Source organism: Neodiprion lecontei, chromosome 2 (genome assembly GCF_021901455.1).
Source record: "Neodiprion lecontei isolate iyNeoLeco1 chromosome 2, iyNeoLeco1.1, whole genome shotgun sequence".
NCBI lineage: Eukaryota > Metazoa > Arthropoda > Insecta > Hymenoptera > Diprionidae > Neodiprion > Neodiprion lecontei.
In genome coordinates, this window is record NC_060261.1 from 13,180,743 (window position 1) to 13,201,620 (window position 20,878).

At 34.6% G+C, this 20,878-nt stretch overlaps 4 protein-coding genes across 13 annotated transcripts in view; 2 read left to right on the forward strand and 2 right to left on the reverse strand.

Moving 5' to 3' along the window:
• Positions 1-2,286, forward strand: part of LOC107227937 (PRL-1 phosphatase) — a 26,232-nt gene extending 23,946 nt beyond the window's left edge. For all 4 annotated transcript variants that reach the window (XM_015669246.2, XM_015669249.2, XM_015669248.2 and 1 more), the window contains one exon: positions 134-2,286. In XM_015669246.2, coding sequence (XP_015524732.1) covers positions 134-242 — 109 coding nt within the window. In that variant the 3' untranslated portion in view covers positions 243-2,286. The remainder of the gene's footprint in view (positions 1-133) is intronic.
• The window catches only part of LOC107227944 (dolichyldiphosphatase 1), a 21,451-nt gene extending 8,969 nt beyond the window's left edge, over positions 1-12,482 (forward strand). The window contains exons 3-6 of one of the 2 annotated variants that reach the window (XM_046732345.1): positions 9,436-9,552; positions 9,656-9,834; positions 10,070-10,297; positions 10,713-12,482. In XM_046732345.1, the coding sequence (XP_046588301.1) occupies positions 9,490-9,552; positions 9,656-9,834; positions 10,070-10,297; positions 10,713-10,842 (600 nt within the window). In that variant the 5' untranslated portion in view covers positions 9,436-9,489 and the 3' untranslated portion in view covers positions 10,843-12,482. Of the gene's footprint in view, positions 1-8,965; positions 9,088-9,435; positions 9,553-9,655; positions 9,881-10,069; positions 10,298-10,712 lie in introns of those variants that run through there. The other variant, XM_046732346.1, reaches the window with a different exon arrangement.
• LOC107227955 (proteasome inhibitor PI31 subunit) lies at positions 3,138-8,505 on the reverse strand. 4 transcript variants are annotated; one of them, XM_046732342.1, is made up of 6 exons: positions 8,130-8,504; positions 7,755-7,904; positions 7,396-7,685; positions 5,391-5,561; positions 4,581-4,645; positions 3,138-4,468 (listed from the first exon to the last, which is right to left on the reverse strand). In XM_046732342.1, exons 1-6 carry the CDS (start codon positions 8,277-8,279, stop codon positions 4,416-4,418), a joined length of 879 nt encoding a protein of 292 aa, XP_046588298.1. In that variant the 5' UTR covers positions 8,280-8,504; the 3' UTR covers positions 3,138-4,415. The 4 variants fall into 4 exon arrangements, with proteins under 4 accessions (XP_046588298.1, XP_015524771.1, XP_046588300.1 ...); XM_015669285.2 differs by lacking the exon at positions 4,581-4,645 and having other exon boundaries at positions 8,130-8,501; XM_046732343.1 differs by lacking the exon at positions 4,581-4,645 and having other exon boundaries at positions 4,331-4,468; positions 5,354-5,561; positions 8,130-8,503.
• LOC107227943 lies at positions 10,712-20,630 on the reverse strand. Of its 3 annotated transcripts, none has more exons than XM_015669267.2 (6): positions 20,206-20,630; positions 19,779-20,064; positions 17,829-18,093; positions 16,419-16,659; positions 15,116-15,428; positions 10,712-10,864 (listed from the first exon to the last, which is right to left on the reverse strand). In XM_015669267.2, the coding sequence occupies exons 1-6, from the start codon at positions 20,227-20,229 to the stop codon at positions 10,857-10,859; spliced, it is 1,137 nt and encodes a 378-aa protein (XP_015524753.2). In that variant the 5' UTR covers positions 20,230-20,630; the 3' UTR covers positions 10,712-10,856. The 3 variants fall into 3 exon arrangements, with proteins under 3 accessions (XP_015524753.2, XP_015524752.2, XP_015524751.2); XM_015669266.2 differs by having other exon boundaries at positions 15,101-15,428; positions 20,206-20,629; XM_015669265.2 differs by lacking the exon at positions 10,712-10,864 and adding an exon at positions 12,601-15,049.
• Between the last annotated feature and the right edge of the window lie 248 nt (positions 20,631-20,878).

The window sequence follows — 20,878 nt, forward strand, 5'->3', positions numbered from 1 at the left end:
TTTGTAATGATTAGTAATACGAATTGAGATGTAATTGAACTTATAATTTATTCGTTTTTTGGTTATTGTTATTTCTAATTCCATTGTTTTTCTGTTTTTTTCTTTTTTTTTTTTTTTTTTTACCAATTTACAGAAAGAGGCGTGGCGCTATCAATGCAAAACAGTTGGCTTTCCTTGAGAAGTACAGGCCCAAGTCCCGACTGAAGCTCAAGAATGGGCATAATTCCTGCTGCGTCCAGTAGATAACAATAACACAACAATTTGAAGAAATCAATTTAAAAAAAAAAATTAAAAAAATTCATTTACTCAAGTAAAACAAAAAAATTTGAAGGAGAACAAAAAAAAACATAATTTCAAATTGACGTCTATACTAAGAATTGGAAAGAAAAAAAAAACACATCAAAAACTACTGATGATTTTGTATGACATTCATTCGGCTTCTGTGGTAGGTATGCTGGACACGCAATAAAATTGAGTCATATTAGAGTACCGATTATTCGAACTCGAATGTGTTACGCCAGTGTGGAAATGCAACCCAGATTTTGTTTCCACATCAACACACAATTCGTTGTCACGCAAGATGTATACTTTACTCTTGAGGGAAATCTGAAGTACAGGAATTTGGCTATGCGGAGAAACAAAATACATGCATATAATTTGAACTTGAACTTTATTTAATAACTCCCAGGAAAAAATTAATAAAATTCTATTCACCATCATTTATGTATTCCCTGCTATTGTTTGTATTTATTTCTTTGTGGTTGTAATAACTGAACATATTATTTTCTCTATTTTTCGAATGTACCCTTCGATGAAACGTTCTAAATTTTTCCTTTGACTTTATCATTGCCTACCAAATATTCAATTACCGTCATGTTTCACTTACACAGTGTACGAGCCTGACTCAGCACTAATTCATAGATAGGAAATATTTGTATGCTGCGTGTTAGAACGAAATCCGAAATAAATTTTTAATGTTCATTATCGACTTTTAATTAGTCCATATGTCGATGGGAAATGATACGTCATAATATTTACAAGAAGAAAGATGATTATTTTTGAACCTTCGAAATTTTTGCTATTTGCATTGAATAAGAATCATTATTATTGTTATTATTATTATTAATTACTATATTCGATATAAAAGGTACTAGTTTTGTGTTTAAAAGAATTTGTACAATATCATTTTCGTTTTTTAATTAGTTAGCCAATTGTTTTCGACTCTTGTAGTCGCGCTACTTTCCTTCCTTGTATTACATCGTCACTAGCTTAATTCTTTCGTTATTGTTCCTAATTTTGACACTTGGAGTTGCGTTTCCAACAGGATAAATGAACGAGGCGATTAATATAGTAATTCTTTAAGCAAATTAAACAGAAAATATACAACAAAAACAATAAATTAATGAATAAATATTATTGGAAGAAGCGTTAATCGAGAATCGGTCATGCGAACTACCTTCCACTGCTACCACTACTATATTATTACCTTGAACGAAAGAAAAAACACAATTAACTTTAACGCTATGCACACACGTATGTAATATTTCTCTACTACATGGGATTTATATATGTATTTACGCGTGTACATATCACGTCAGTCTTAACGCAGCTCGATGGCAATTTTATCAGAAAAAAAACTACAAGAAATGAAATAAAAAGATACACATAGACTCCAAGGAAAAGTGTTGCGATAAAGACTAATTGCCGCATTTTTTCGTAACTTTTCAACGCGATGATTTAAACTCGTAATTTAATGTCAAAGTACGAATAGAGGATATTTTTTTTTTTTTCATAAAATTGCCACCGCCGCTGTGCGCCACACTAAACTGTGTTCAAAAAATAGAAAAGTCGATATCCTAATAAATTGATGGAAACTCAACTAACTTAATTACGTGGATCATTTCGTCAATGTTCACTCGTTCAACCGCAGTGAATGTATTCTTACTTTTATCTTGAACTAAGTTAACTAACAGTCGTTTTGGTTGGGGCAAAATGGCGTCGCACTGAATGAACCAATGATGATTTTGGGTTAATAACAAGGCGCAAAAAGAATTGAGTACGCTGTTGAACTTTGCACTTTGTAATGGTAACAATAAGTCAATATAAAGTAAAATACGTAAAATGTAATCACTTTTACAATTGAATTTGGTTCTGGTAGTTGATGTAATTCATTTGCTGCTAAAAGTTGGCGTCTTCTGAATTCGCGAATCCCAAAACATCGCTTGAAAAATAATCTAATATGAAATAAAATTGCAGCGTACAGAGAATGTCCGTTAAAAAACTGTTCGATCTTCTTTTTCTTATCACGTTCGTCTGGGTTGCGCGATTATGCAATGAGCTGTGTGATAGATACGTAAAATCTTCTATAACATTTATTACTGTTATTCTATAATACTTCTTTCGTGTTGATGCGAAAGCTGCAATAATTTTTTGTAACAGATGATGGGGTTAATAAGGCGTACCACTGTTTGTCACATTACCAAAAAACCACGTTTAGTTTGTGATACTCTTTAATTTATGAAAATCATACTGAAATTATATAATTAACTTTATTCTACGTGGTTACGCATGATCCCTTACAAATAAATCATCATCTTTATTTTATCGAATAATCAATCGCATATTATTATAATAATCATATACTTATTATGTTATATACTTTCACGAATGCTTTTTTCTATTATTACTACTACGACTACTGCTACACCTGGTACTACACTAATACTATTATTACTTTCTTGATGCCAGGAAGAAATAGTGAGAAAAAAACAAACAAGCGGAAAATTTATCGTATGGTAAGATTCGTTATTTTAATTATTTTCTTGGTAGGCGACGCTTTTTCCCCAGAACATAAATAAATCCTAGTATTACTTTTTTCTTCTTTTTTATATGAATATACTTTAATGCATATTCAATATACATACCCCTTTCTGTAGATGCAGGCAAAAATTATACGAAGCACAGATAAATTAAGAAAATCATCTGTGTTTGTTGTCGCATATCTATTGAAAATTTTTTTGAACGCAAATAAAAAAAAATAAATAAAAAAAAGAATTAAAAAAAAATAAACAAATTTTTTATCGTCAAGACTTTTGTCAAATTTCTGCACTCCTGTGCGATATTTTTTTAATACACAGTTCAATTTTTCTAATTATACCATGTTATAATATCGAGGTTTTGAGACATTGAATTATCATTGTGTCAAATGAAGGGTTCTAAATTTAGTTGCGTAATGGATATATGCATCTCTATATCCAATGATCTAAAAATAATGATAAAAATTAATAACGGTATGTAAAACGGAGACATGAGAATAACCAATGTTTAACAGAAATTGTTTATTCATAATTAATTCTCACTAATGATGTTACGAAATGAGTCAAGTAAGTCATGTATAGCAAAGCTACAGTAAAATCTGTCCTTAATTATTATTTGCAAGTCATCCCAGAAACCTGATTGGTACGATTGAAAGAAATAACGAATATAAGTTAGTAACAAGTTAGCTGAATTAAATCAACAATTATTATTATATTTTATTATATTTAATTTGATTTGATAAAATAATGTCCCTTAATTACTACGTATCACACAATACTTATATTATTGTTTAAATATTGATACAGTGATTAAATTATATTTAAAAAGAAATTCATTACTTACGTTGAAATTATTCAATCCGAGAATTTCTGCGCGGGGTTTTAATTTATTTTTCTTACCAACGTGAAGATAGAGAAAAATTCTCTTCAAGGGAATTTAAGATTAAACGATGTTTATTGCATGTATGTACACATGTGGACATTAATTCAGAGACTGCTAGTTTTTCGGTAAGGTCGATTACGTTGGTAACGCAGATTCAGCCCGTAGCGGTAGGCTGACAGTGGCACTGCAGACTGAATTCGCGTTATGTACCAACGTAATTGACCTTACCGAAAAACTAGCCGTTTCTGAATTACTGTCCACATGTGTACATACGGGAAATCGGGGCAAAGTAACGTAGGTCGAAAATATTTCTTACATTTTTTGCACAATTTCTGCTTTTCCCTGCAAAATTCAAAAAATATCTTGTCGACAGTTTAGAAGTTGGAATATTTCCCTTGATTATAAGTAAACAGAAATACAAAAATTCCTTGGCATTCGAATAACCATGATCCTGCACTTTCCCCAGGGTGCTCTGCTTTGCCCTGATCTCCCACAGAAATAAATTACGAGGCGGCAACTGACCAGTTATTTTTTTATTAGATAAAAAATTGATACACATTAAATGGCTCTTATACTTTTACGCAGAATTTTAGTAACCGAAAATCCCGCTATCGTTCCATATTCTTGAAGCCTCGTCTTTTACATGAACATGTCGTCATACCCTGGCGGTGGTAAATGGTCATTGTCGGGTCCCCCCCTGGGGGGCCGCGGAAGATTTACGTCCGGTGGCCCGAAGGGATCAAAACGTGCCCCAGGCGGCACAGCGCCGCTAGAATTTGAAAAAAAACGTTATGAATTTAGGTAATTCGTAAATTTCGTTACTTTTTTTGTGAAACATTTGGATAACACAATCACATTGATACCATCGAAATGTGACCTACATTTTGTATTCAGAAGCCATTCAAGTATTGCATTGACATCTGTTTTGGAAATTTCGCATCCCCCTCTTCGACACAAAATATTTTTAGATTAAATTTCTACAAATTTACTCAGAATTTATGACAGTTTCTCAACTTTTTTGAAAAATATATGTTAAACTCGAATAATTTCTAAGAATTGGTACAAATTTCTCCAAGTTTATGTCGAAAATTAACGCCGATACATTTATGAAAAAATCTTGAGATTTCAAATTTCTCAGAAATCCATAACAGTTTTTTATAATTCGTTATCGCCTGAAAATACTTAGAAACACTGGAATCGGATTTTTTCGAATTTGTGACAGAAAATAAAGTTCTGAAAGAAAGTGACTTTTCTCTAGGCATTGGTCCGATTTTCACCTCTAACTCGACTTTCTCAGAAATATTCAGAAAAATGAAAACTCGAAATTCTTCAGGTTTTCAATAATATAAAAGTTTTTCCCAGAAATTCTTGCCATTTTTACTTCAAACGCTACGTAATCAGTAGACATGACGCGAAACTTCGGTGTTTATGTGATTTTCAATAGAATAAGAAGTCTGAAAGCATATGAAAACTCTCTGGAAATTTTGGATATCCCTCACAAACTTTTTGAGGATAAATACAGAATTTTCTTTAGAACTATTCGAAAACATGGTACGTTTCTGAGAAATTAAAACATGATCTATTGAGAATTTTTGGACCAGGGGCCTCCCTCTTTTTTCGTTCTTTGCGACCAATAAGCAAGTATTGAACGGACCCTTTGAAGCGTGTGAATAAATAGTAATGGCAATTACGGGGGAAGACGGCCAGGAATTCCCAAACTTCCAGGACCTCCGGGTCCTAGTGGATTTCGGCCAAATGGGCCGGATGAGAAAGGGTCAAAGATCATTCCTCCGCTGCCTGGAGGTCCTGTGAATGGATCCAGATCTGATCTTCCAACTCCTCTTGGGTCAGCCATTGGATTCCTGAAATATTTTCCATGATTTGATTGTCAGTGATAATCGACGAACTTCAGCCACGCCGTTCCTCAACTTTTTAAACTTCGACAGAAACTTGTGCATCTTTTTCAAGTAGCAGGCTCAACTTCTGCCAAATTTGACTTTTTGGAGCATCAAACGAATTTCAATACGATAATCTAACAAGGAAAGTATCAGGCTTCCAGATAATGAAATTCTGCTCAAACTTCTGATGAAAAGGAGATTGATAGGAAATAAGCTGGTTTGTAGAATCGCTAGATAGCTTTCGATTGAGTTTTCCAGGAGTAGGTAAATATTGAAACTTCGTATTTATAGACCTTATTCAGTAAGAATTATTATTCTGAACAATAGGCGATTGGATAGTTTACTGGAGAGTGCGAATCTTGAGCGAACCTGTGATTGCACTACTATTTTTTTTCTAAAGTTGGGCAAGCGACAGCATTCTTATTCGTATTGCTTGTCGAATTACGGGCTAGCAGAAAATTCCATTCAAGAGCAAAAAACCAAATTGCTATTTTCTAAATAGATAATTTTCACTGAATAAAGTCAATTTTTACAATAATATATGAAATGCAAAGTTTTGACGTTTTATGACTCCTCTAAAACTCATTTGAACAGTATTGAACGATCGTATGAGCTAGAATGTTCCTAAAGCGCGAAAACCACTGAGTTTGGTAAGCACACTAATTTTCTGATGCAAATCTTCTGCCAACTTCGAATTCAATAACTTCTGCGATCATTTGCATAGCTAAACATATGGAGCTTGTGATACATAGTTTCATCTAATAGGCTTTTCTTCATTTCAGTTACAATTGGTTATATATGCAGCTTGATGACTGAAATTCCATAACCAAATAATCCTGCTGTGTATTTACGCCTCAAATATCAAGTTTTATTGTCTTCTGATAGGGTTTCAGTAATAGTATCTAAGACGTTCGAGTTTGAATAGATATATTACTTCAGAGCAATAGTGAAGTAACTACGAGTTTCCTACGATCTGATCTACCGTATGCTGAGCGATGTAAGGTCTATTGGATGAAACTACACATCAGGAGTTCCGTAGTTTCGTCCAAACATACGCCCCTAGATGTTTCAACAGAATCTCTAATCCAGAAGCCTGATGATTTTGTTGTAAATGGCTTCTGTATTTTGCTGATAGAACAGTTCAATTGTTTGTTATATTTGCTTGGATGTTTCAAGTATTAAAATTCATTTTGTGCTTTTCACTTGAGTGGATCAAAAGTTTATCAAGGTTTCAAAAAATTACTAAAGACTATAAGAATTTCCACAAGAACTTAAGAGATGCAAGAAACTATGTCCTAACAGTGAATAAAATGTATCATTCTGCCGAATGTCTTTCTGAGAATCACCTCATTTCTTTCATACAACGATTGTACATGAATGCGTAACAATTAAGCGATTGAATCCGAAATATTATGAGGGATTTTATTTCTTGTGGTTAGAAAAGGATTATCGATAACAAGGATTTGGTGTGATTAAAAACGAAGGGAATGTTCGTCCTGATCAGGATGAAGTCAGGAAAAGGCTTGGACAAGATGTTCAAGGGTTTAAAGGTTCATTGTAGGCCAAATATCATCGGGATCTATGTCATCAATGTCATTGGAAACCTGTAAAGGTATCAAAGGTAAATTTCTGTTGGACTGAAAGAGCGCCACATAAATTTCCTAGTAAGCCATGTAACAAACACATTCACAATGCAGCAAATGATGTGGCCAGACCCAGAGGACCTTTGAAACCTTAACAATGAATGCTTTTTAAAGAAAGGGCTTATGGCTTACTAGAAAATTGATATGGAAATTACCAATTAGGAAGATCTGGGTTTGGTCTTTGTGGCGGTCCTACCCTGAGAGGATCGTAATCCGAGCGATTTGGGCGGCGTGGAATATCACGCGTACTGTTCACATTGCCTGTCGAAGTTTGAGTCGATGTTTCTCTTGCATTTCCTGTATAAACGGGGTCAACCAGGTCCGTTCTGATGGTGTTTATGACACTTTGGAAACTCGGCATCAACGTCTGCAGTGGCCCTTTCAGGGCAGACACAGTTGTGTCGACCAAAAACTGAATGTTGGACACACTGTGGTCTTCGATTCGCTATAAGGATGAATGCCAATTAGAAAGTAAAAATGTGACCATCAATACCTAGGAGTGAAATTGACTCACCATCAGATTGAGGATTAAATCGGCATCTGACTTTGTGCCAAGTAAAATGTACAGTTTTCCTTCCTTGACATAACGCAAAGCGTAATTGGGATTCTGGTTCCAGCCGTTAGGTAACAATTCAGATCCTACTTCATTTGGATTAAACGTTTTCTGTAAATCATTTAAATAAACTTTGAATTTCGTCTTTTTTCTCCCCGAATTAGTAGAAGAAAATAATAAGTAGAACCAAGCTGTTAATTGTAATGAATAAAAACAAATTAAATTATCCGGATTTATAAGTTTTTCAGATGAATATTTTTTTGTAGTGTTTGGTTATTCATTATTTTGCTTTTTCTATTTTTCAGATTGCATCAGGTTCAGATATTCGGCACTAACCGTGTCACCAGTGCCAATGCATCTAAATCCAGTTCTAACAAAGTACCAGTGCACCAGAGTTATCAATACGTCATCTTTCTTATTTATTTGATTCTCCACAGATTTGTAGAGTAATTCAAAGCCAAAAATATTGGATGGATCAGCTGCCATGATTTTTCTCTTGAGGTTCGTTGCCGAAAATCGCGGAGGAATGACAATGCAATTGAACGCAAGTCAATGGAAAACTGAGTGATAACCAGTGCACCGTGGTAAGCGGAGACTCAGCCAATCAAGTTATACACCGAGGGAAACATTTTCCTTGGTTTTTAACTGACGGCAATCCCAACAAAACAGGGAATTGCAATTCTTCCTAGTTTTCGGCCAGTAGCTTTATACTACGAGTGGTAGCTTCGTATATATAGAGAGCGTGGTGGATGAGTGAGAGAGAGAAGTATATGCTCGTTACAACCTGTCTCTCTCGCTCCATACTTGATTGGTCCATACGTTTCCTCTCAGCCAATAAAGTGCAGAGTGAGAGAGACGGAATATCCCGAGTACATGTTTCGTTCTCTCATTATTTCAGGTTCAGTTTTCGTGAGGTAGTCGGATTGGGTAGCTACCTCCGATAGTATATGCTCTGAAATCTAGAAATATACATATGCAGTGCAAATCTTATGACTTGATTTCCGTCATCCTCTTTGGTTGTGTATGTATGGAGTATGACACTTCTCATTCTTTACGGAAGCCCTGTGGGGACATCTGTTAACACGCACTGTCGGTAACAAAATACAACAAATACAACCGACACTGTCCACATTCTTGCCAGAATTTGGTGACGCTGTACGGCAGTTTCAAACTTTGAAAATGGCGTCGTCGCTCGACGATGAGTCGCTGCGCGACATTAAATCTCACTCTACACATTCCATCGAGCAATTGGAATGGGTGCCCTTATCCCTTACGCTCGTAGAATATCCGGCAGGTAAATTTAACTAATAATTATTGCATGTTTAATAAATGATAATGAAACGTTATCTGCATTCGTGTCCGTATTTCCACGAGGCTACTGACGGCGCTGAAAACATTATTCAATATTTCCTTTCACTAGTTGGTACAAATAAAATTTTTAATTCAGAATCTATAGTTCAATGTCTTTTCTCTATCACTTCTAGAATCCACTAATTGAAAATGATAAAAACATAGAACGTTAACGAATCATAATTAAACATATGAAAGTCTTAAAATCATAAATACAAGAACAATGTTGTCAAACAACGCACGGATTTCTGTCTTCATTTCTCTTGCACCTTGTAACCGATGTTCACTTGAGTGATCTTAAATTACAGGTGATCTGATTGGGAAGTTTTTGGCATTGATAAGTTTAATGCCATTCGCTGTTATCGCAGGTTTTTTAACGCTAGTGCTATTCAGAAGAGATTTACACACTGTAAGATAACTCACACAATTGTATGATCATTCTGGGGTGTCAACTTTGTAACGCCAACAGAAATTAAAAAATACCCAGTGATCATTGGATTTGATTTTTACAGATAGCATTCTTAGGGGGTGTTGTTGTTAACGAGGTTGTCAACTTTTCTCTCAAACATGCAATACGAGAAGCACGACCCATCAGGCGGGAAGTTATATACACAGAGTACGGAATGCCTTCTGCTCATACTCAGTTTATGTGGTTCTTCGCTACATATGCAACAATATTCGTATTTGTTAGGTAACGCATTTCTAGGGTGTGATCTCAATCTAGCACAGAATTGGTTGTAAGTCGTTATTACATTTGGTTACTTGAATCGCTTTTCTACTTCTGTGTGGTGATCTGTTTCAAAGCTTCATTCAAGTTAACAAAGTTTTCTAGGACATAAAGATTATTGAAACTTTTAACCAATTTCTGTCAATTGAGTTTATGTGTTTAAGATTAATGATCTTTCTTTAATTCTTCGGCATCACAGATTACATCATAATAACAACAGCACAGTATCAGAGAGATTTTGGCGGATAACTATAATCGCCAGCTGTGTAGGAGTCGCAACCCTTGTTGCTTTTAGCCGCATTTATTTGCAATACCATTCTATTGCACAAGTTCTTTGCGGCGTGATTGTAGGAATCTTTGTCGGCAGCGTCTGGTTTCTAGTTACTCATCTAGTCCTCACACCATTTTTTCCAATTATTGTATCATGGTGAGTTTCGCTATCAATTTATTAATATTATTATCCAAATATCATTATTATTATTGTTATTATTCATGTCATTATTACTACACTGATAATTACTTTTGTTTCCAAGAATAATTGGATGCAAAATTGAAATAAACATTTCAACAAGACTGCTTTCAAAACTACTGAAATTTTGTTCCCAGATTTCTCAGTCACATATTACATTTTATAGATAAAACTAGACAATTGTATCAATTTTTTTAAACCTGTAAACTATTCTCATCAAAATGATTTACAGGCACTATTGAATCACGTAATTTTGTTTTCATTTTTTTATTTTTCAATAAGAAAATAATTTCTATGAATACATTCTATTTCAATATATGCAAGATAGTTAGATACGGTTAAGTGTAAAAAATATTACTTTTGCTTATTACAGGCGAATATCAGAATATCTATTGCTACGCGATACAACATTGATTCCAAACGTACTATGGTTCGAATATACAAATGCACGAGCCGAAGCCAGAGCTAGATCACGGAAGTTGGTGTCCATGAAGTCTCAGTGACGACTGATGATCGGTCAGTGGGCTGACAACAAATAAAATAAATTAAATTTTACATTTTGCAGTCTAGACTTAAGACCTACATTACGAGACTTGAGATCCAAGAATTAGACGTAAATCTCAAATCCGAAGTGGGAATTATTTCGTCGGATTGTATTCGAAATCTAAATTTGTATAAAAAACGTTCCGAATTAAACTGTTAAGAAAACGAAAAACAAAATAACAAATAAACAACAAAACAATACTGATGCTCGAATAGGAGCAGGCGAGGTATACACAAAAGAAAAATGACAAATTTTTGCAATTACAATTCAATAATAATAAATAATAATGATAAAAATTGATGATAGTGTAACAAGTGACAATTAGTCAAGGGCCTTAAACGGGTAAATTGAATGAACTCAATCAGTAATAGATGTTCCGTTTATTTTCACATTACTCTCACAGTGTAACGTGGCATGAAGGCTGATTGTAGTAGGATTATACTGTTTACATTTAGGTGTACACAAATTTTTTACTCAAGAAACGACGCAAGCATGACAAGGCAAATGATTTTATCCAAAGTTTTATTGAAACAACACCATCTTGTCGGTTTTCGAATGGGCGTATACCAACGTGCAGAGTAATTGTTTGCCGTTATGAACTGTGTACCCCATGATGCTATATCGTATATAATAATGAAATAACGAATAATTGAAATCACTGAATTTCGCGTGATTGCAAGTTTTCGATTTTTCCTTCCAATGAGTAAATCTAGGTAAAAGGAATATATTACATACATATGTGTAGTATTAATGGTATTCATAATTGACTAAATTATTAAATAAAATTTTCATTTTATACAATATGATACATATTTTTCTATCTAGAAACTAGTGTTGTTGGTTTTTCATATTATTTTATTAAGCTTCACATTTTATTTCTTTAGATATTAATAATATAAGACGCATTACATACTATAGAATATACGATATTTATAATGAAGATGCGAAATATCTGTACTGACCGATAACAGCAATAGTAAAACTAATGAATAGGCATGCTTTGAAAGGCAGCAGTTATCACTTAATTATTATACCCCAGTATGGGTTCTAACAAATTGATACTCGAATATATCCACATGTAAGGTATAAATCGGTTACTCGGAAATATTCAAGAGCAAACATGTATTTGCTGAGTTCTCAATACTGAAAAGACTACGACAGATTTTTACCGATTTCGGGTCTTTAAATAGAAAGAAAAGAAACAAAAAATCTAAAAATTCTTCAACTATTTGTTGTTGATTATGTTCTAGTGATATAGTAAATGGTAAATGGGTAGTGTAAATAATATCAATAAATTGTAACAAAAGCGCACAATTCTATAGACTTAAGAACATTGAATTAAGACATTGTCGACGGATTTACCGTCTGGAATGGTTATACAGTATATAAAAAAGAAAAAATACACGATTATCTCGGAATAAATTGGAGTTATTCACATGTAACAACAGGCAATGAGAAACAAGAAACCGAGAGAAAAAAATAATTGTGAAATAGGAGTAGCGTTCTTACATATTTTAGTTTGGAATCATCGCACCTTATCGCATAACCGTGAGATTTACAGGTGAGAAAAATTTTCAATAAATATACCCTTTTCTGATATACCTTATAATCTTGATTTATTTTTCATTATCCTTTAGTCACGTGAAAGCTACAAGGACTAAAATAATACAGTTGTTTGAAAATATCATGTAGCTACAAGTTGACAAGATTCCTCCGTATTTCGGCTGTCACTTTTGAAGGGTTTAATGTACAGTGACTAGAAACTATGCGCAATTATTGTCTTTCGCAAAATTACATCGATATAAGTATGGATTAATTGATTATTGCGTTTTTAAACATCTGTCGTAATTTCGTGAAAAGAATTCGAAGGTGTTAGCCAGCCTTTTTTCTACGTTTTGAAGATAAAAATCGTTTCACCTCAATCGATTCACCTGAGTTTTTTCCCCTCTAATTAGACCCACAGGGATTCGATAAAATATAACGCGAACATCGCAGGATCAACAATTGTGAAAATGTGGCAAAAATTTCTTCTGTTCTGTGGCTGTTACGTTTGAAGCGTTGATTGCAGTAGCTGGAGATCCCCATACAACACAAAACTTAAAGTCGACAAAATACGTCTAAAGAATGTCTTATGCCTCAATTTTTAATGTCTATAAGGCCCCAAGGACATCTTTTAGGCAAGAAGGTAGCTTTTGGGTATAAAGCGTCAAAAAATGGCGCATAAGACGTCCTTAACCCTTATGTGCGCACCCGGGTGCCCACCACTTCATCTTTTTACTAATAACTTTTCGATGTTTTTTTCGATCTGAGCTTCCTGAACTTCGTGATTCAACTTATTCAGAAGCTGTGTCCGAATTTAAACTTCAAAAAAAAATTTCTTTACCACCAAAATATTGGGATTCAAAATATGAAGCCGCGGGAAGTACCCGGGTACACGGGTACGTGAAACTAACATTTAATATTCAGTTAACTGTGCTTAAACCAAGTTCATACGGTAAACTCGTTTTAACGTCAAGTTGTGGAACTGGACCTTAGACTTGAAAATAGCTGAACTACGTTTTGTTTGTGTTTATTTGATTAAGTGAACCGATTTTGGATGGTTCCGTTCACACCTGCACTCAAAAATTAATAAGAACTAGAGATGGGTACCCGGGTTACCCATGGGTGCGCATTAATGTGGTAAAAGCTGGGTGATCATACATGTAAGGGTTAAGACGTCTTCCTGCTGATTTCAAGTTTTGTGCTCTCCGGGGGAATATCATAGACTTTATAGGGAATACGCGCAGTCGTTTTCTCTGTGAAAGTTACGTCAATATAGCGTTTGGGTAAAATTATTCTAGCGTTTTTCATAATCTACTGGAATTTCACCAGAGAAATCCAAAGCTGTTAGTCATTTTTTTCTGCGATTGTTTGTGCCGAAAAACTTTATACGTCAAATCTAGTTTGTCCTTTTTTTTTTGTTTTTAAACTAACTCCGAACCTATCAAGTAGCACCTTAAAATAACTGAAATGTGTCTTAAATTAACCCTACAGTATTAAATCAGGTTCAGTTTTTCTTATCAGTATCAGTCGTATAATATTTACTTTACAAGCTTATTTATTGAATACGAGCCCCTCACGGCACTTAAGATACAGTAAACCAAAACGAATTGAAACGAATTGTGTCAGTCAAAAACGAAATTGCCACGAATTAAAACAAATTGAATAGAATTAACAAACCTGTGTGCAAATTCTTTTGAACTCCATTTGATTTGTTTGAATTCCGTTTTTGACATGCTCGATTCGAGTTGGTTTATTGGGGACGCTCGACGGTTACTTTACTCTGCATTTACGTTGCGGTCGGTGTTTTAGATCTCTTAGCCGCTTTTACGGGTGAAAAGTCGTCATACCGAAGAGTTCAAAAGAAGATTTTGAAATCGCATAATATGTTTTTCTACCAGAAAAAGAATAACTGATGACTTCATTGAAAAATTTTGATTTTTTACTACATAGATTCAATACGATTTCAAATTCAAAATACAATTATTTCAATAAAGCGAGATATAATTTTTTCAGCATCGGTATTTTTGCAAACAATTATGTTTTGAATTTTTCAGGTACGCTTTGATGCGCGCGGATACGTAGAGGACGTAAATGAATCAGGTGGGGGTCAAAATATAGAAAGATCAAAAAATTCAACGACCACAATATTGAATTCTGAAATAAGCGAAAACTTAATTTATAGAATCTACAAATGTTGAAAGTAGAAGTATAGAGAAGTAAAAGAATAGAAAGATTAGAACATAGAATGCCGAACTGTAGAATCGTCAGAATTCCTTTCGATAATGATATAGAATCGTATACAGATTCTCGATTTTGCCGTTTTGGGTTCTGACCTTTCTATATTTTGTCAGTCTGTATTTCGATTTTCTATATTCACATTATTCTATACTTGGACTGGCCACATTTTAAAATTTCATGATTCTATCAATCGACAATTCTAGTTTTTTACCCCCACCCATTGAATCGCATCGAGCAGCGATTGGGCTCCAGAGTGGTGGAAATATCGTTTCCACGAAAATTACTCCCCTACGGTCTTAAACGTACATTAAAATCCGCGTTTATTGTTGAAATGTTCCCGCATTCCAACAATTCTACGATACGTTACAATCACATAGGTGCCATCCCTGAAATAAGAATTGGTGATCTTCAAATTTATCACACAACTATTTACTTACAGCATCAATTCTCACCGGTTGGTTTGATGAGAAGGTTGATTTTCACTGATCCACCGGAATCGTTTGCTTCCTGGGAAACCAGCTGGTCACAAGTAACTTCAATCTGTTGAGTTTCGTAGTTTCTTTTTTTAAACGGTAAATTTCTCTTCAGGGCCTTCAAATCTTTGGAATTGCCGGCCATCTGGATCCAGACCTTATATCGCACCGTGGAATCGGCCATCTTTCGCAAATCGGACTGAGATTTCAGATGGATTACCGACAAGCGTAACTTTCCTTGGAACAAAATTATCTTCACCACGTATAGACATCCGTAGCACGAAAGGCAGACCTGTAATTTTTCAAATAAAAAAAATTAATATGCAATATTGTAAATTATTTTTAAAAAATGTATAAATGTCACCGCAATAATAGAATCGCGAAATCTATCAACGCAGATCTTGCATTGGGGTTCAATATGTGTAATTATCATAGTTCAGCAAAATGGCACTGAAGGAACAGCTGATCGTTTCAGGTTAATTTCATGAATATTGGTGCACAAGAAATTCTATACAAGCTGTTATGCTTCTGGGCTGTCCCTTTTAGTTGATCGTCGTTAAAAAAAGAGGAGAGAAAACTACTTGTAAAAATTATTATGGTTATTTCCTACTCCCATATTTCTTACACTAAACTTTACATTATACAAAGCAAATAAACGTTCTCAAAAATATATTACGACTAATTTTACGGTGGTTGATTTTTCGTCTAGAATGAAAATTTGAAAAACTAGATTTTTGCTGAATGAGTTATTCAAATTAGGAAAATACGTATTTTTAAAACGAGTCGCAACAGAATCTACAAGGATGAAGTTGAGCAATCACGCAAAGTGCTACGGAAGAACATGTGTAACATATAAAACAAATAAACGGACCTATATTGGAATAAAACTGATGTTGAAATTGTAAACCATAAACCACAAAGTCCGATTTGCGGCTAGCTGTGACAGCTGTAACGTCTAAGGCAACGTTCGTCGTAGTAACGATCAGAAAAGGGGAATTACGTCTAACCAAAATCGCTGTTTTCCTGAAGACTTGGAAATTGAGGTACAACTTAACTCACATGGATTCTCGTTCGTCACTATCGATCTCTGCAGGATATCCTACCGAAGATTAGATACATTTTTTTCCCTATTTTACAAAGTGCACTTCGGTTTATGATCATTGATTTGAAAAAACTGTCATGGTTCATTTTCAGGGTGATTCGTAAAGGACAATAACAAAACTAAATACTACATTTTGCAATTCTGTAACTAATTGATCGATGTATTGTTTTTTTCAATTACCGTGTACTGTCTGCCGTCCTGGGCGTAGGCTTTCCCTCTGAAGCCAGAAATTTCTACGGCAACTCCGTTGTCGCTCAGAGGCCACAGTTCGTGTACATTTTGAAGGTGACCCTCGATTTGCGCCAATTCTCCATGCCATTTGCAAATATGACGACCGATTGGGCAGGGAAATGTCGCGTGACCACAAGCCTTCTCGTGTTCTTTCCGGTTGTCACCATCCACCAAATCCACGCATCCCCATCTGTTCAGAAAACATGAGAAACTGTTTTTAAAAACATGTCAGTTTCCGCGAAGAAGGAAAATAACTTGAATGAATCCTAAGCGCAGCTGCACACGATAATTAATTATTGAATGATGAGAATATTTAGACGGATTTTTTCAAGGTTACTAATTTTCTTCACCAATTACACCATTTTTTTGGCATTCACAGTATTTTCTTCAATACCGTGCTTTCACGTCGATTATACTAATTATTCGACTTGAAGTGAAGCCTGCTTGATTTGGTTTTAGAATAAATTTATTTTGAAATGAGCGTTGTGTCTCAATAGAAATGACGTCTTTAAAATATCACAATGTATAACATACATAATGTACATAAGGTAAATATATTAGGATTATCCTAAGGTTTTCTGACTACCGCAGAATGATCAGATTGAGTAAATGTCTATTCGTACGTATAAATTCCGTTAAATCTGATGCATACTCCGAAATAATTGTAGATGATCTCAGTAGTGATTTCTTTGAATTGGATTCATTGGAATTCACGACGAAAGAGAAAGTTTGTGGTCGAATAGTTGTCGCAAATGTATTTAGTACACCGTACATGGGTACAATGTGAACACCTATATGTACAGGGTGATTCGTGTTTTCCCGGAAGTCTTTTAATCGCTCTGATGGAACTACATCATGGTTGATCGCAATCACGTAGCGCATATGATCTGATTTTACTCGATTGTTCAGGATTTTTTGGTAAATAAATTCTCAACAAATCGTCTGCAAATGAGGTGAACTTTTTCTACAGATTTCCAGTTCATCATAAAATCTCTAACAATAATATTATACCTAAGAAACTTACGCTCCATTCATCGAAATGATCACTGAACCATCAAAATTGGTCTAATGTCGTGATGTTTTTATCGTCTTCAAGGTATCGATAATTAATGAACATTCTTTGTTTGAATTTGCATTTGAATTTTCGTCTGTTAATCAATCCTTTCACTGGATTTTATGTCATTTGCATTGAGCGCAAAACCCGTTGACATTTACATTAAAAAATAAGGATTCTAATTTTTTTATGTACATTCACAAGAGGTTCTTTCAATAAAATCTGACTCAAAATCATCCGAGTTTTAACTTTTAACACTGGCATTATGATTTTTTGACGCCTGATGTTATGTATTAACAACTTACCTGTAATTCTTGCAGGGAAGAGCAAGTCGATTTAGTAATCTGTCCAGAGCAGGGTTGGGCAGTGGCTTTGCCAAAGATCGACAGAAAGCGCAGTTTTTCAAACGAGAAGCGCAGCGCCGGCACGTAAGGTTTGCACAAATTGGGCATGAATGTACCTTTTGGCCTTGGAGAGGCTCTAGGCAAATACCACACTCTGTCAGCAAGGGTAGCACTCTACAGTTTGTGCACGTGCATTTCGTCCCAGAATGCTCTTTGTGCTCAGACTCTGTAACGTGAATCGCGAAATCAAAATGGCGTCGAATGAACAGCTGACCGTTTGCTTAGAAAACGATTATGAATACCAAGCTGCAGAAAGTTCTACGCAAGCTGTTATGTTTCTACTTCATGCTGGTTCAGTTGATTGGCGTTGAAGGGTGGGAAAGAAAACGACTTTTAAAGTTTAATACGACAGGTTTTGAGCAGATATTTCTTGAAGTTTTCGGAGACATTTTATTTTTATAATTCTAGATTGATTGAAAATATTCTTTTACGGACACGTCCAAATATCTTTCATTCTATGGATTTTCAGAAAACGAAACGAAACTAAAATGAATTGAAAGGTCCGTTCACATGATAGTCTTAAATCAATAGGGCATGTCAGACGAACATGCAGAGCAAGTATTTATCACATCAGGTACAAAATTTCTATACGATTGAACTGAGTTACTTGAACGTATATTATACGTTTGTTAGTCGAAGATGTCGAATCACCTGGAGTCATCGTATTTACCGTATCACTAACACATCGATTACACAATGACAAAACTAAAAGTTCATTATTTGCGATCGATATCCGGAATTTATATGCAACTACGTTATAAATATGAACACGGTTATTTTTCAGTTGCGGCAATACGCGTTACTAATAAATAATTGAACATAAATTAATTGCATAACTCCAGATACTCCAGATTCTGTAATAACTACTTATACGTATACCTATGTATGACGTTCATTTGTTTCTCGGAATTCTCGGGTTCTCTCACGCGTGATGCCTTTCACGTAAAATGGTATGGAAAAAAAGTTCCCATCTTAAAAATATGCCTGCATATTATAGCATAACTATTGTAATGATAAACGAACTACTTCATCGTGAATCGACAGTTGCATTTTAAGATATCGTTAACATTATTATCGTCACTTGTGTTAGTATTTTTTACCACTATCAATATCACCTGCATTACTAACAACCGCCACGTTTACTAGCAAATGTATTTTTCTTTATTCTTCGAAACAATATGAATTTGGACCATATTCTCTTTTGCAATAATATAACCGTTAAATGATTAATTTTATTGAAAGTTACTTTTCTAGTGCATAATAATAGATTCATGCGATGAGGATATACGGGTATATAAGTCTGGTTCTTGATTACTTTCAATCCATATTTTCAGGAGGAATGAGAAATCTTTACAACTTTCCAAACTAAAAATACGTATGAGCAATATTTTTTAATTCCAAAAGACGCATACGTGACAAAATCCAAGAAAAAATACGTCATTACAGTAATTCTAAATTCCTATGATGCCGTGACGTTATTTATGGAAAGTCGTTATGATAATTTTCAAACAAAATGGATGCCTTTACGATAAGTATTCAAGGAAAAAAGCATTTCTTTTCAGCAATTTTCAAAGAGTAAGACGATCTGGCGGCAAATTTTCCCGGCCAAAAACACTACCTCACAATGATTTTCAAAGAAAAAGATGTCTTGACGAAAATTGTTCAAGTCAGAAAGACGTTTAAAACACTTTTTCAAGTAAAGGTTCGCAACATGTAATAAGTTCAAGAACGTTAAATGTCTTCACTACAGATGTTCAAGTTGAAAATACACCTCCACAAAGATTTCAGGATGAACAAGACAGCGATAATCACCCCGCAACATAGAAGAGCAAGATATAATTTGATAATCACCTTCACAACCTGGGTTCCTGTAGCAAAACTGCAAAAAACTTCTTCGCACAGCCTGAGCCGATGATCGTCGAATCATGTTGCAACTTAATGGTCGCGGGAGCTCGCGTGGATCTTTGCCTCCATTTTTAGGGATGATCGTAATATTTTTATTTTTCGTCGCCGTCCCTGGGAGAACATGTACGTTCCACGTCTGTGGTTTTTTTTGCAGCTGTTGATTTTTGCGCAAATGCGGCTGATCAACTGCTGATGATGACGATTGCGGTTCTCGTTCGAGGAGCCGTTGACTCTGGTTTAAATCGTGCATTTATAAAGTTTTATTTTTACAATCTACAGAAACTTTACAATCCGTAAAGACTGATTATTATGCATAAAAACGTGTCAGAATTATAGATGCAGGAATATTTGTGTAACTTTTACATTTACTCACCCAATGTTTAAGTTTGTAAAACATCTTGCACTTCCGAGGTTAAATATTGTATTTTATTGATTGATATTATACACGAATATTTATTTCACAATACCTATAAAAATAAGTTTTAATCGAAAAGTATGAAAAGTTTATAATTATTATATATTATCGTTTATTCCACCGTGCACACGGGTATGTATTATGTATGTCAAAATTTTTGTGCAAAATATATTGGAAATAGAATGAACTTATTCTGTTACTTCAAGAGACCGGCGTCGACTGAGTGACAAATGCGGATAACTACGACCTTTATGTAGTTTGGCTCCCGGAGCGTGAGTCACTTCGTCTCCTGAGCCCCGATACTGTACTTCACAAAAGGTCCGCTCTAGGACGTTAACATTAGCGTCAAGATCAGAAAACACTGACCACAGACTCGATTTTGGTGATTTTGAATATTGAACCTATTAATTATGTACTCGTATAATAGTTGTGTGCAAATTTTTTTTTGTTTTCAATAAACCCCATATATATATATAGATAACATACATAAGTACGTGTACAGCATCACGGAAAATAAACGTTTGTTTACATGAAATGATGAAGGACGTCGCATGAATAAATCCATTTTCTTTTCCGCGTATTGGGAATAAAATAAAACTTGAGATAGAACACTTAAGAGCTTTTAGGTTAT

Coding starts and splice junctions, on each gene's coding strand:
- LOC107227955 (XM_015669285.2), bottom strand. CDS start 8,279: ATGGCAGCTGATCCATCCAATATTTTTGGCTTTGAATTACTCTACAAA. Junction 7,686..7,754: donor ATTTAATCCTCAATCTGATG/GTGAGTCAATTT, acceptor TCATCCTTATAG/CGAATCGAAGACCACAGTGT. Junction 5,562..7,395: donor AACCCAGATCTTCCTAATTG/GTAATTTCCATA, acceptor AAAATATTTCAG/GAATCCAATGGCTGACCCAA.
- LOC107227943 (XM_015669265.2), bottom strand. CDS start 20,229: ATGTTTTACAAACTTAAACATTGG. Junction 20,065..20,205: donor TTTACAAACTTAAACATTGG/GTGAGTAAATGT, acceptor GATTTAAACCAG/AGTCAACGGCTCCTCGAACG. Junction 18,094..19,778: donor CAGGAACCCAGGTTGTGAAG/GTGATTATCAAA, acceptor TTCACGTTACAG/AGTCTGAGCACAAAGAGCAT.